Raw genomic sequence first — 12,425 nt, 5'->3', positions numbered from 1 at the left:
TCTTCTGCTCAAGTATTTGTATATATTAGTCATTCCCAACAAACCTATGAGGTAGGTACTATTATCCAAAGGTAGATAGGGAACTGGGGCTCAGAGAGATTAAGGGACTTGCCAAAGACCCTCATACATCCAGAAGCCGAATTTGAACGTGGGGCTAAGGCTCCAGAGCCCATGCAACTTTCACAAGCACCACAGCCTCAGCAGCTCCCTTCCCCCAGTGTGCACACTTGTCCCCACCCATCTGACTCCCTGATAGGGCCAGAGGAACCAGAAGTGTCACCTGGGCTAAGAGGCCAGCCAGTCCTGCATGCAGCCTCCTCAGTGAGCGAGGAAGCCCTTCCCTCCAGCTGGAGAGGCATTTCCTCAGGGATGGTGACAGGCCAGGCCTCACTGAACTGACTCAGCCTGGGTGCTCTGGTGGCAGAGGGAGGTCTGCAGGTGCTTGGGGGATGGGGCATGAGACTTGCTCTAGCTAACAGGTACCTTTAGAAATGTCCCCTCACCTAAGAAAGTAATACAACCACAGGTCTGTTATCAAGGAAAACAGCTCAGATATGGCCTCTCTAGCTCCCTGCTTCCAACAAAGGAAATCAAGGCTGACCACACCCCTAGGGCTTTGAAAAGAAAAGAATGCCCAGAGTAGCAGTGACCCAGGATAAAAACGAGTGACTAAGTAAATGGAAAAATGCAGAGACAGACACAAGGAGAGACAGCAAAGCCAACCCCTCCAGGTGATGCAGGCTAACAGTCTGAGACCACCGAGCCAACCCAACGCTCTGCCACTGCCGTGGAGCAGCCGAATGAGAGCTACTTTCTCACGAGGGGTAAGTGCCAGAGTTGCCTGGGAAAGTGGACAGACCGAAGCCAGAGTGCACTCCAGTTTAAACCAATCGGAGAAAACCTACATTTACAAAAATACTTCTGGACGAGTGACAACTGTTAACTTAAAAAAAACCTTCTCAATAGGTGGCCTAAAATGCAGTTTCCCCTCCAATGTGTAAGAAGAGCCCTCGCCCTACAATAACAGCTAGATGGGCCATACAGATACGTGTCTGAATTGCAGGAGCATGACGCGGGCAGAGGCTGACCTCTCTCACCCACCAAATGTCTGTCTTCTGTGCCAGAGGAAAAACCTGGGCCAGAAAGGAGCCAGAGGTCTGTGTTCCACAGGAAAGCGGCTGCTTGGTACGATACCTGAGATCTTCTGTTGTTCCTGAGAAAAGTCAATCCCTTCTCCAATAGAGCTCATGATTTTCTCAATCTGAAACGGAAGAGAGAGGAACAAAAAGGAGAGGCTGTCAGGCTTCAGTTAAACATTGCCGGCTCACTATCAGTGCACAGGGCAGTTGGTGTGTGTGGGAGTGCTCCAGGTCTCTTCCAGATGATTCCAAGGTCCAAGCGCCAACCTGCAAGGGATCAGAACTCTTTGCTGCTCATATCAAGAAAGGCCCTTCTGTGGCCACAGCCCAACAGGGACTAAAGACACGCTCCGAAAGGAGGGAGTGGGTAACAACCTGGGCTCAGCTGCTGGAAATGCCGAAAAGTCTTCCTTCCAAGGCATTTATATATCCCTCCTGCAGCACTTCCCCCAGCCCAGCAGAGACTGGACAACAGCAGGCCAGACCTGGCACATTTCACTGCTCACACCAGAATTTAAATTCCATGAGAGTAGAGACTTTGCCAGCTTGGTTCCATGTGACACCCCAAGTGCCTAGAGCAGTGCCTGGCAAGTCCTAAGCATTCAACAGATAATTGGTGCTGCCTGACTGCCAGCTCTGAGGTTAGAGGACAATTTTTAGAACTGAGACAAGAAGAGAACCTCAACATAGGAACCTCTTAGAAGTGAAAGTGAGGCAGGCGTATAACTCTGATTAGAGGATCTTTTGATGCAGACATGTACCCTTCCTCTGGACCACAGCAGGGAGAGCTGGTCTCAAAGCATCCGATGTCTCCAGCATTGCCCCCTGTATGGACCACCTGTTCCAGCCATCTGGCTTTGGTCACCCTGAGCCAGAGCCAAGCCCCCCACTCCAGGAAAACTGGCCAGGGGCAAGACAGGGCAGCAAGGAGGCGGACACCTTCTCTTCCTCTCCTCCTCTTTTGGGATGCAGTGATAATGAGCTCATTCATGGCTCTTTTTCCAAAAAGAATGTTACGAGAACCTTTTGTACCAGGGCTTGGATGCTTTTTCCTCTAAGTGCAAGTAAGGAGCCTGGGTCTGACAATCAAAAACAAAAACAAAAACAAAAACAAAAACAAAAACAAAAAAAACCTCCAAAACACAACTCTCCAGCCAGCTTCCAGCTGGCAGACAAAGACAGCACATTTGACAGCGGGCAGAAGAGCACAGAACAAACACCATCCTTCCCTTTGCAGCCGGGAGCTGTGGCTATTTTCCTCCAGCCACAGAAAACTGCCTTTTAACACACACTGTGAACTCCATCCCTGAGCTCAGCAAAAGCCAAGGGAAACACAACATGTCTGACCTGTGGAGCAAATGGAGGTGTGCCTCTGCTCACCAGCCCCACAGCCCAGAGGCAGGCACGGAAGCGGGCAGTGCCACCGCAGGTCTGCCCTGTCCCTTGAAGAAAATGTCTTCCTCCTTCCCTTCCTAATGCATCATTCTCTTTGGCCTCCGCATATTTCAAGAACTGCCTCCTTCAACAGGCAGCCTGGTGCCGCGTGGGAAAGACCCACACGGACAGGCAAGCACTTTCACGCTTTCCCAGCTTCAGTGCTGACTCTACAAAAACAGGGATGGGTCTTAGGGCGCCTGGATGGCTCAGTCGGTTGAGCGTCTGACGTCGGCTCAGGTCATGATCTCACGAGTTCGCGCCCCCCGTCAGGCTCTGTGCTGATAGCTCAGAACCTGGAGCCTGCTTCCGATTCTGTGTCTCCCTCTCTTCCTGCCCCTCCCCCACTCGTGCTCTGTCTCTGTCTCTCAAAAACTTTAAAAAACAAACATTAAACATTAAACAAAAACAAACCAGGGATGGGTCCTGCCTCCTATGAAGGGTTGTCGTGTGGATTAAAAGTAGAGCTTACGTAGAGCATCTAGCCAAAGGCCTGGCTCACAGAAGATGCCCGATAAAAGGTTCGTGTGCTTTCCACTTCCCCTCTTAGAGCTCCATTCAACCTAGTAAAAACCTAGTTAAAGTTGAAAAAAATTTTTTTACTTGTATTTTTTGACAAGTCATACATCCACATGATTCAAAGTTCAAAAGATACAAAGGTTATTCAGAGAAGTCTCCCTGTGCCTGTCTCCCAGCTGTCTGGCTCTCCTCCCCGCAGGGAACCAGTGTAACCAGTTTCTCAAGTGTGCTTCTAGATCTGTTCCAGCCACATGTAAGCAAACATATGAAGGTATTCTACCCCCCACACTGACAAAGGCAGTCTATATATGCTGCTCTGCATCTTGTTTTCTCTATTTAGTAATACATCTTAGAGTTCTTCCCACAGTTCATAAGGACATTTTTTTTTCTTTTTCTTTTTAATAGATATGTCACCTTATTTATTCAACCAGTCCCCTGGTGGTCACGTACATAGTTTCCAATCTCTTCTCATTCTCAACAGTGCCATGAAGAACACTGTTCTACATACATGTTTGTACACATGGTTCCCTCTTGAGAGTTCTTCCAGGCACAAAATCTTGAATTAGCAGCAGGGACCCCGTGGGTCGTGTAATGCCAACTCCCACCCCATGTCCGATTTTGCTAAAGGCCTTCCAGAGATGGGGCGTTAGGTGATTATGATGATCACTGACTCTCCCAGTCAGTTCGCCCTATATGCAGAAAGTGCCAATTTATAACATCTGTCTTTTTACAGATTGAAATCTTTTTTCTTCCGACTTCAACCCACTGGTCTGGTTATTGCCCTAGAACACCTCCTCTTCCACAGGAAAGGCTTAGGGATATTTGGAGACAGGCCAAGCTGCTCCCCCACCCCCAGGCTGCACTAAATGACACATCAGTGCCCAGGTCCCAAAGCCTGGGCTGTCCAGATCATAGAAGCCTCCAAGCTGGGCAAAGAGCAGGCACTCCATAGATATCTGTTGATGTGCTTTCCTTTTCCTTTTCTCTATTTACAGGAGAAAAGCAGGGTGCTCGAGATGAGAAAACTTTTCTCTGCATGGGGGGAATAAATGGGTCCTTATCCCTGGAATGGCTCCACCAGGCTATGGATCTCTCTTCCAGGCCAAAGAGGGTGTATGTGGGAGAATCACCACTGAAAAGGCCACGAGAGTTGGAATAAAGCATGTTTTACTTGCCATTTTGCCCCCTTGGGCTGGCTTGTGTTAAACAGGGAACCTACTGAATGAATGAAAGCCGGGGAGGGAGGGGTCCATTTACTTAAGAGCTAGCAGAGAAAAAGCTGTGTTCCCAAGGCATGCAGAGTATCATGGGTGGAAAGAGCTGAACTGGAGGACGACCCCAAGGTAGCTTTTAATATAAAATCAGGTCATCTACGGTACCTATTTCATGATCATCATAATCACCTAACATCCAAAGCCACAGTTGACCTAGCCAATCAGCATCTTCTGGCTGCCCAATTCATTGGCCCTTTGCCAAAGGGCCTTTTGAAATCCGAGTGAACAGAGTTGAACACCCTGCTGCTTCTTTGCTCTGTTCCTTCCTTCCTGCTGGCCCCAGGAGTCACCCTCACACCCACTACAAAGGGCCAGGAACAGCCCACATTTCCACAGCCCACCCTCTGGCAGGGTATGCAAGGACACGCTCAAAACTATTTCATTGAAACTGTACGTGTCGCTGTCCTGTGAACTGGAGTAGCTAAGTCACGCTGAGAAGATTCTAGTTTATAGAGGAACTAGGAGTACTCGGCAGTTTACTGACAGCTTACGACCCAGCACCCCTTCCTGCCTTGGCAGAAACACAGGGCTGGGAGGAACATGGCAATGAAAAGGTCCTGTTTGGGCAGAGACCGGCAGGTGTCCGCCCTGACACCATAAGCACAGAGCTGTCTGGGACTGTGATCTTCCCCAGGGGCTGGGGAAACAGGGAGGAGCCGGATCTCCTCTCTCCCTGCCACACCCTCCAAGGCCCAGAACCAGCAGAGGGAGAACATGGTCATTCCAGTCTAGACAAAGAGGAGCTGACCGAGAAAACAGACACCATTCTGATCTATATACTTTGTGTAGTTTAACCATTTAGGCTTGAGTTAAAAAAAAAAAAAAATCTGACTAAGCTGTTTTCTCAGAAATGTTCTGCATCTCAGGGGACAAAGCAGGCAGGTGTAATGTCCTGGAAGGGCACAGTTCAATATTCTCTTTTCTATTGTTGAGGTTCAGTGACCTTTTGGGGGAGAGACGGACAATGGTCACGCTCTAATACTGCACTTCACATAAACTCTATAGGGAACTTATATTTGTGTTTGGTAAGGCCTGAGCATTATCGACATAATGGATACATGTACTTTAAAAATGCTTGGAAATATTCCATTTTCAAAATATACTCAAGGTTATTCTATTTAGACTCTCCCCTCCTGCCCCCACCAGGTATGTATGAAACATATTCCCCATGTGGCTGAAAACAAAAATAACTCAAACGCTAGAGACACCGCTGCTCACATCTTCTGACATGTGCTTGTTTAGAACACAGGATTGTGTGGTGCTGGGTGGCTCAGCCGGTTGAGAGTCTGACTCTTGAGTTCAGCTCAGGTCACGATCTCACAGTCGTGAGATCAAGCCCCAAGTCAGGCTCCACGCTGGGCACAGAGCTTGCTTCAGATTCTCTCCCTCTCCCTCTGCCCCTCCCCTGCTCTCTCTCAAAAACAAAAACAAACAAACAAAAAAGAACACAGGATCATGGGTGGTGATATTCCATATACAGATAAACAGGTCTCTATTCCCTATCACTACACCCTGGCTTGGGGGAACAAGTCAGATTACAATGGACTTTTCAACGTGTATCAGGAGTGATGGGAGGGAGAAGACAGCTGTCGGGGACAGAAATACCTCTGTAGGAACAGGAAGTCCACCCGAGAAACCACAAGCCTGGATCCAAGGCCTGTGTGAAACCTCCCTTCCAGAAGGTGGTACAAGTTACAAGCAATGGCTACGTTCAGGGGCTCCCATTTGTAGTCAAGTATCAGGAGAGCAGTTATCAGTCTGGTCAACATGCCCATTAGGTGGGGCCTAACATAGAGGAAGGAGGGAAAGGGATCACCTGCTTCCTATTTTCTTTTGGTGCAAATGGGAACATGAAGGGAGATGTTTCTGCAATTCACCATTGACTGAATTTGGCTCTTGAGGTCAGACATTCCCTCCCAACCCTCTTTCTGCTGCTTGGGGAACTCTCAGTTCCCAAGGACTCTCCCACCAGTTGGAAAATACACACCAATCCCCTTGGGCCTGTACTGCCAGGGCTGGAGACCCTTTCTACCTCTCCTTCTCTGTCCCAATGCTTAATACCTGATTGGTCCAGAAACACACTCTGCTTTGTATCGTTATTTCCCTGATGAACTGTTTTTAGGAGGTGTCCCAGAGACACTACAGAGCCACTAAGGGCAAGGACCCTGTTTCATACTGTCTCTTTTAGATCTCACATGGAGCCATGCACAGGGCTGGCCCACTGGAGGCGGCCAGTGACAAACAAGAACAGCTACAATTTGTTAAATGCCCACATCGGGCTAGTCACCTCATTAATACTGTAAGAGAGGAAACGCAGCCAACACTTCTGGACCCCAGTCTGGATTCCCTGCCCCTGTTTTTATCTGTCTCCAACCTCCCTGGGTTGCGGGCACAGTAACCTCATACCCTACAACTACCAGCTGGCCCTTTCGCTCAGCAATCCTTCAGAGCATCAACTCACTGCCAAGCAAACATATTATCTCATTTTTCAGGTGAGGGAATTGGAGCTCTGCTCCATGGGCCGACTCCCAAACTCCTCGCGGGTGGCACAGCTCTTGCTTCCGCTAAGAAGCTTGCTTGGACAGTGCTCCACATTCCTAGGAGCACAGGGCTAAGGAACTGAGCCTTAAGCACCCCAAGTCTCACTGGATGCTGCACGCGTGCCATCAGGTGACTGCTGACGTGCCTCCAGCTGGGCAAGGAACCCTGAAGACTGCTGACAGCTGCACTCCCGGGCCCAGAAACCACATAAGAATTCATCACCACTTCTGTCTTCCTGCCTCTCAGCAGCAGACAGGCTCAGCCTGGAGTGGGCTTTGATTCCACGTTGGAAAAAGGGTCACTGACCAGGGTCTGGGTTATTTTTTTTCCCCCTCTCCCTCCGCCCCTGACCAAATCGCACAAGGCCTCAGGAAAGACAGAGATGGATTGAAGTAAATTATTTGTCCTGATTTTCTAACCTTGTCAACTGCTTTTAGGAGAGGGAGGCAGGAGAGGGTGGGGGAGGGGAGAAGAGGGCAGGGAACGAATAAATATCTGCCAACAGACTCAGGGCCGGCCTTCGGAGGCAGAGGCTGCGGTGGCGGCTCCATTGACAATGAGTAACTTCTTTTCCACAGAGCACGCCGCTGTTGGTGGAGGCTTAATTTGTCTCATCACAGGGGGCACACAGATTTTTGCTGTATTTATTGCTGCATATCCCCCCAACTTGAGTCCCCTTTACATCGTTACCTTCCTTCTCAATCCTTCCAGGCTGGGAGACAACAGAGTGGTTCTGTTTCACAAGTGTTTTGTACTTGTGTCACCTCAGGCTCCTGTTAAAGCCTGCATGTTATCTGCCCCAGGCTAGACTCTGGGGGAGGGGTGGGGGAATGTAAAGTCCAAGACGCTGTGGCTCCCCAATTCGTTTCCTATCCCCCCTTCCTCATTTTTTACCTTTCACACGCCTCTTAGGTTACTGACTGGGCCTTCCCTGCCCCCCTCCCCAAAGCAGCTCCCACCCCACTTCTCCCAGCTGGCATTTTCTGACCAGGGACATGCTCCCGACCCACCCACCAGAGATGCGCATGCCCCAGACCCGGCATCTCATCTCATCTCACAGGGAGGAAGGCCCTTACCCAGGGAGGAAGACCTTACATGCAAACAACCCTGGCCAGTGACCTCCTCACCCTGGAACAGCCTACCTTCCAGGCAAATCTTTAACTCAAAGCCTCAAGAAACTGCTGAAAGAAGAAAAAAAGTTGGGAGACCTAGATTCCAATTAACTTTATTATGGCTTGCCACATAACTCTGGGTTATGTGCCAAATACTGGCTTTAATAAGTGGGACAAGACTCTAAAAGATTAATGAGGGTTATGTATTTGGGTTCTACTCCAATTTACACAATCTCCTTTCTACCCAGGAGGAGGCTTATTTGGGGGCCGGGGCTGCGGAACGGGGAGGAAGGCACCCAACCTCAGGGAGGCTGCAGGTCTCTAAAACGCCAGGCAACCTGCTTCCTGGACCTTCCTTGGTTTTTCTTTCACTACCACCATCACCGAGTAAGCTTCCCTTGCTCCCATTCCTCCACAATCTGAATTTCATTAAAGCGCCCTGGCTGCACGGTTAGCCTAGCAATCGATTAAACCAGCCCACAGAAAACATTCTAAATTCCCATTCAGAACTGATTTCCTCAGCAGTGTGGCCAGGGAAAGGGAACCACATCCGTCAGCTCCTCAGATTCTGCAGGGGGAACATCTGCCTCATAAGACTAGGGGAGTCACATGCAAAACTCTCAGCACCAAATTACACATACTTATGGTGTGAAAAAAAGATCATATACATTTAATGCAAATACACTATCAGTATCCATCAGCTGCCCTGAGATTTGTTGCAGCTTACCACTCCTAATGGTCTCTGAAGTTATGAAAGAGGAAGTTGGATAAATGAAGTTGACAGAGTTCTCAAAATTCATTTTAGAGCACTAGTTAAAATCCTTCAGAGAAGCCTGTTAAAAAACAAAATTCAACTGAGTAAATTTAAAGATCTAGTTGGCTTTACTAAATGATTCATGAGTTGGTTAGTATCCCTTCTAGCAAGTAGAGGGGAGCTCCAAAGAGCTACAGAAGGGGAAAGACTTTCAAAGGCAGGACAAGGAAGTCAAGAACAGAAAAAAGGACTATTTCAGGTGAGGTCACCTTCCTCTGGGGACAAAAGGGTCTTAGTAGGTAGATTACCTCATCTTCCTTTGGGGAATGTGACAGATTACCTTATGGGTGCTGACCAGAAAATTCCCAGACTGACCTGGTTAAGACTACATTTCTAGGGGAGGTTGAAAGTGCAATTAGATTAGGTTAATTAAGCCCCAGTCTGGTGACCTGGCCTAAGGGACTCCACTTTGGGCCTGTGGTTTTCTTTTTAACAAGCCTTACACAAAAGCGCACACTCTGCATTGATTCCATTCATATGAAGTTCTAGAACAGACAAAACTAATCTATGGAGGTGGAAAAACGTAGGGGGCAGTAAGGAGTGACTGGAAAGGGGTGCGAGGGAACTTTCTGGGTTTATGGCAATATTCTGCATCTTGATAGGAATCTGGGTCACACAAATGTATGTGTCTGTCCAAACTCAAGGAATAGTAGACTTGAGATTTATGCATTTCATTTTGTATACATTTTACTGCCCCTCTTCCCAAAACCCTATGAACACATATCTATCAAACTCTAGTTAATGATATACAACATGGTTAAACTGTTTAGGGATGAAATCTATGATGGCCACAAGTGACTTTGAAATGCATCAAAAAATAACCAATTTTTAAGTGGACTGAGGGATGGATGGATGGATGGATGGATGGATAGGAGACAAAACAAGTACAGTAAAATGCAATTAACAGAATGTAGGCTCGAGGTGCTGGGTATGTAGGGACCCACTATTCAAGTCTCTTTCAAGTTTTCTGCATGTTTGAAAATTCTCAGAATAAAATGCTGGGAAAAAAATATTTCTTTCAGGATCAAATCTTTTAGAGAGTAGTAAATTGTAAGGTCAAAAAGGCTTGAAGTTTCATCAATTGTAATGAACTCTGCTCAACATGCTAATAAGCAGAGACAGGCTCAGCAAAGGAGACAAAGAGAAAGGAATGTGGGAAAGCTGACTTCACCATTATTCCGTGTCACCAAGCTTGCGGGTGAAGGGCCCTCAGCATAGCGTCTCTGTCTGAGATTGTGTCGGTTGTGGTGTGGCTTTCTCTATTCTGGAACCCAGGCTAACCCTGGTCTTGACAGTCTGAAAACTCAATTATCAGTGTTCCCAGGGATGAGCAAACCCTGGGAAACTGGTTCGTATTAATCCGACTCAAAAGACACTGATCCCTCCATCAATGACTTACTTCAGCATGGTAAGCAGCACATTAGAATACATGGCTAATGGAATGTGTTCGTATCCTCTAGAGCCTGAAGTCAATAAAATGAGACCAAATCCACCCTCAGAACACTGAGGGAACAAGGTAGAGGTGGGTGGACTGTGTTGAGAGCTTATTAAATTATCTCTTTCCTACTTAGGGAGGTCCTCTTTCCTGAAAATCGAATTCAGGGGCTCACAGCAAGGCACCCTTCTCCTCAGAAAGTACTTTTGATCAACAATGTTGGCACTCGAGCCTCCCAGGGTTGTTAGGTCCTAGGGTTGGGTTCTATCACTGGGGCACTCTGCACTGAGCACCAGCTCAGTGCCCGCCCCATGGATCAGTTCATCCTCACAAGCAGCCTGGAGGAGAGCTCTGATTCTGCCCACTTTACAGAAGAGGAAACCAAACGTCAGAGAAGAAGAACAATGTCCATGGTCAGAGCACTAGAAACATGTGACTGTGCCCAACTCATTAGCTTTATAATTCATGACATCCAGCTTCTTTAGGGCCTAGCTTCTACTCTACTAAAGTTCAGAGCACAATTTCAAATATATGGGATAGGGAACACTGAAAAGATTCTGCAGAGTGGAGGAAGGAACAAAGACTTTGGAATACAAAACCTGCGTTTGAAATACTTTTAAAATTAGTTGTGGAACCTTAGACAAGTCATTTAACTTCTCTTTCAATTTCCTCTTCCATGAAGTGTGGAAAAATTCCTCACCCGTGGGATCGCTGCTACGGGCAAATTACTCGACCCCTCTTCTTCAAGATTCTGTCTCTTCACAGGAGAAATGGAGACATCAACACAGGGCTGCTATAAAGATGTGAGACAACACACACGGAGTCCTAGCGCAGTGTCTGGTTTCTAGAGGGAGCTGTAATGAGGAGTCTGTTTACTAGGATACTCAAGCAAGCTCTAACTTCTGGGGTGCCTGGGTGGCTCAGTCAGTTAAGTGTCCGACTTTAGCTCAGGTCATGATCTCACAGTCTGTGAGTTCAAGCCCTGCGTCAGGCTCTGTGCTGAAAGCTCAGAGCCTGGAGCCTGCTTCGGATTCTGTGTCTCCCTCTGTCTGTCCCTCCCTCACTCACACTCTGTCTCTGTCTCTCAAAAATGAATAAATATTAAAAAAAAAAAAAAAAAAAAAAAAGACGTGGGGTCTTCGTGTGATTCATCCATTCCTGAAAGACACTGTCCCATAGGTGAAGATAAACTTCTTGCTACTGTAAGCACAGAAAGGGAGATTTGCTCCTTCTCCAAAGGCAGTATCTGTCTGCCCCTGTTACTGGGAAGTTTCGGTCCCTGCCAATATCCAGGGGCCATAGCAGTAAAGTACCCAGGAGCGTTGTAACATTCTGCTCTCGGAAAAACAGGGTTGAGCCTAAGAGTCATTTCGTTTTCACGCTGGAACCCACTTGACCCACTTGTAAGTCTTGCTTGCGCTGAGAAACGTCTGTGGTCCTTGTAAAAGCACAGATGCCAGGTGAACAGCCCACACAGTCTTACCCCCTTGCTTGTTTCAGTTTATAGAGATTAGAAAGGGTTTGCACTCATGATTCACATTCATCTGGTTCCAAAATAAACAGAATTCTACCTAAAAAACAAGTTAATCAAAACCCAGGTTCCTTTGTTTAAAAAAAAAAAAAAAAAAAAGGACAAACCAGGGGGAAAAGGTTTCCTTCTGGCAGAAAATGTTTAGAACATGCTGTGTGAACAATAGCTCACTTCCTGGACACTCAGCTGGAGGCTGCCTCTCCATTCAGGACAAAACGTTTCATGTGAGCGGGAGGGGGTGGGGGGTGATGCCTTTCTACAAGGCAGCTCCTTGGCAGGAACACGGTGGTGGGGGGGGGGGGGGCAACCAGAGAGAAAGGGGACAGAGGAGAGGAAGCAGTCTCCGCTCAGGCCTGCTCCCCTCCTCCACAGAGGTAGGGGCGCAGGCCGTGGTGCTGGCCTCACATCCCACACCTCTGAGAAAGCTGGCTCCTGCAGGGCAGGGTCAGCAGGCAGGGAGGGAGGCGGACCGTGGAATCAGCAGGGCCATCTGCAACAGCAATACCACCACCTCCTTTGCAAGTCCGTTAATGACCTCTACCTGACTGACCGAGCTGCACACCATCTATTCCCCCAGTAAACTCATGCTCGCGTTCCCAGCTGGCAGGATTCTCTCAAGCACACCC

General features: G+C 48.0%; 1 protein-coding gene across 7 annotated transcripts in view; it reads right to left on the bottom strand.

Annotated features, from left to right (window-relative positions):
* Positions 1 to 12,425, bottom strand: part of ANKS1A (ankyrin repeat and sterile alpha motif domain containing 1A) — a 179,917-nt gene that overhangs the window by 32,290 nt on the left and 135,202 nt on the right. For all 7 annotated transcript variants that reach the window (XM_058733644.1, XM_058733647.1, XM_058733642.1 and 4 more), the window contains one exon: positions 1,195 to 1,261. In XM_058733644.1, the coding sequence (XP_058589627.1) occupies positions 1,195 to 1,261 (67 nt within the window). The remainder of the gene's footprint in view (positions 1 to 1,194; positions 1,262 to 12,425) is intronic.

The sequence above is a fragment of the Neofelis nebulosa genome, chromosome 6 (assembly GCF_028018385.1).
Source record: "Neofelis nebulosa isolate mNeoNeb1 chromosome 6, mNeoNeb1.pri, whole genome shotgun sequence".
Classification (NCBI taxonomy): domain Eukaryota; kingdom Metazoa; phylum Chordata; class Mammalia; order Carnivora; family Felidae; genus Neofelis; species Neofelis nebulosa.
Note: the sequence above shows the minus strand (reverse complement) of the source record. Positions and strands in the feature narration are given on the sequence as shown.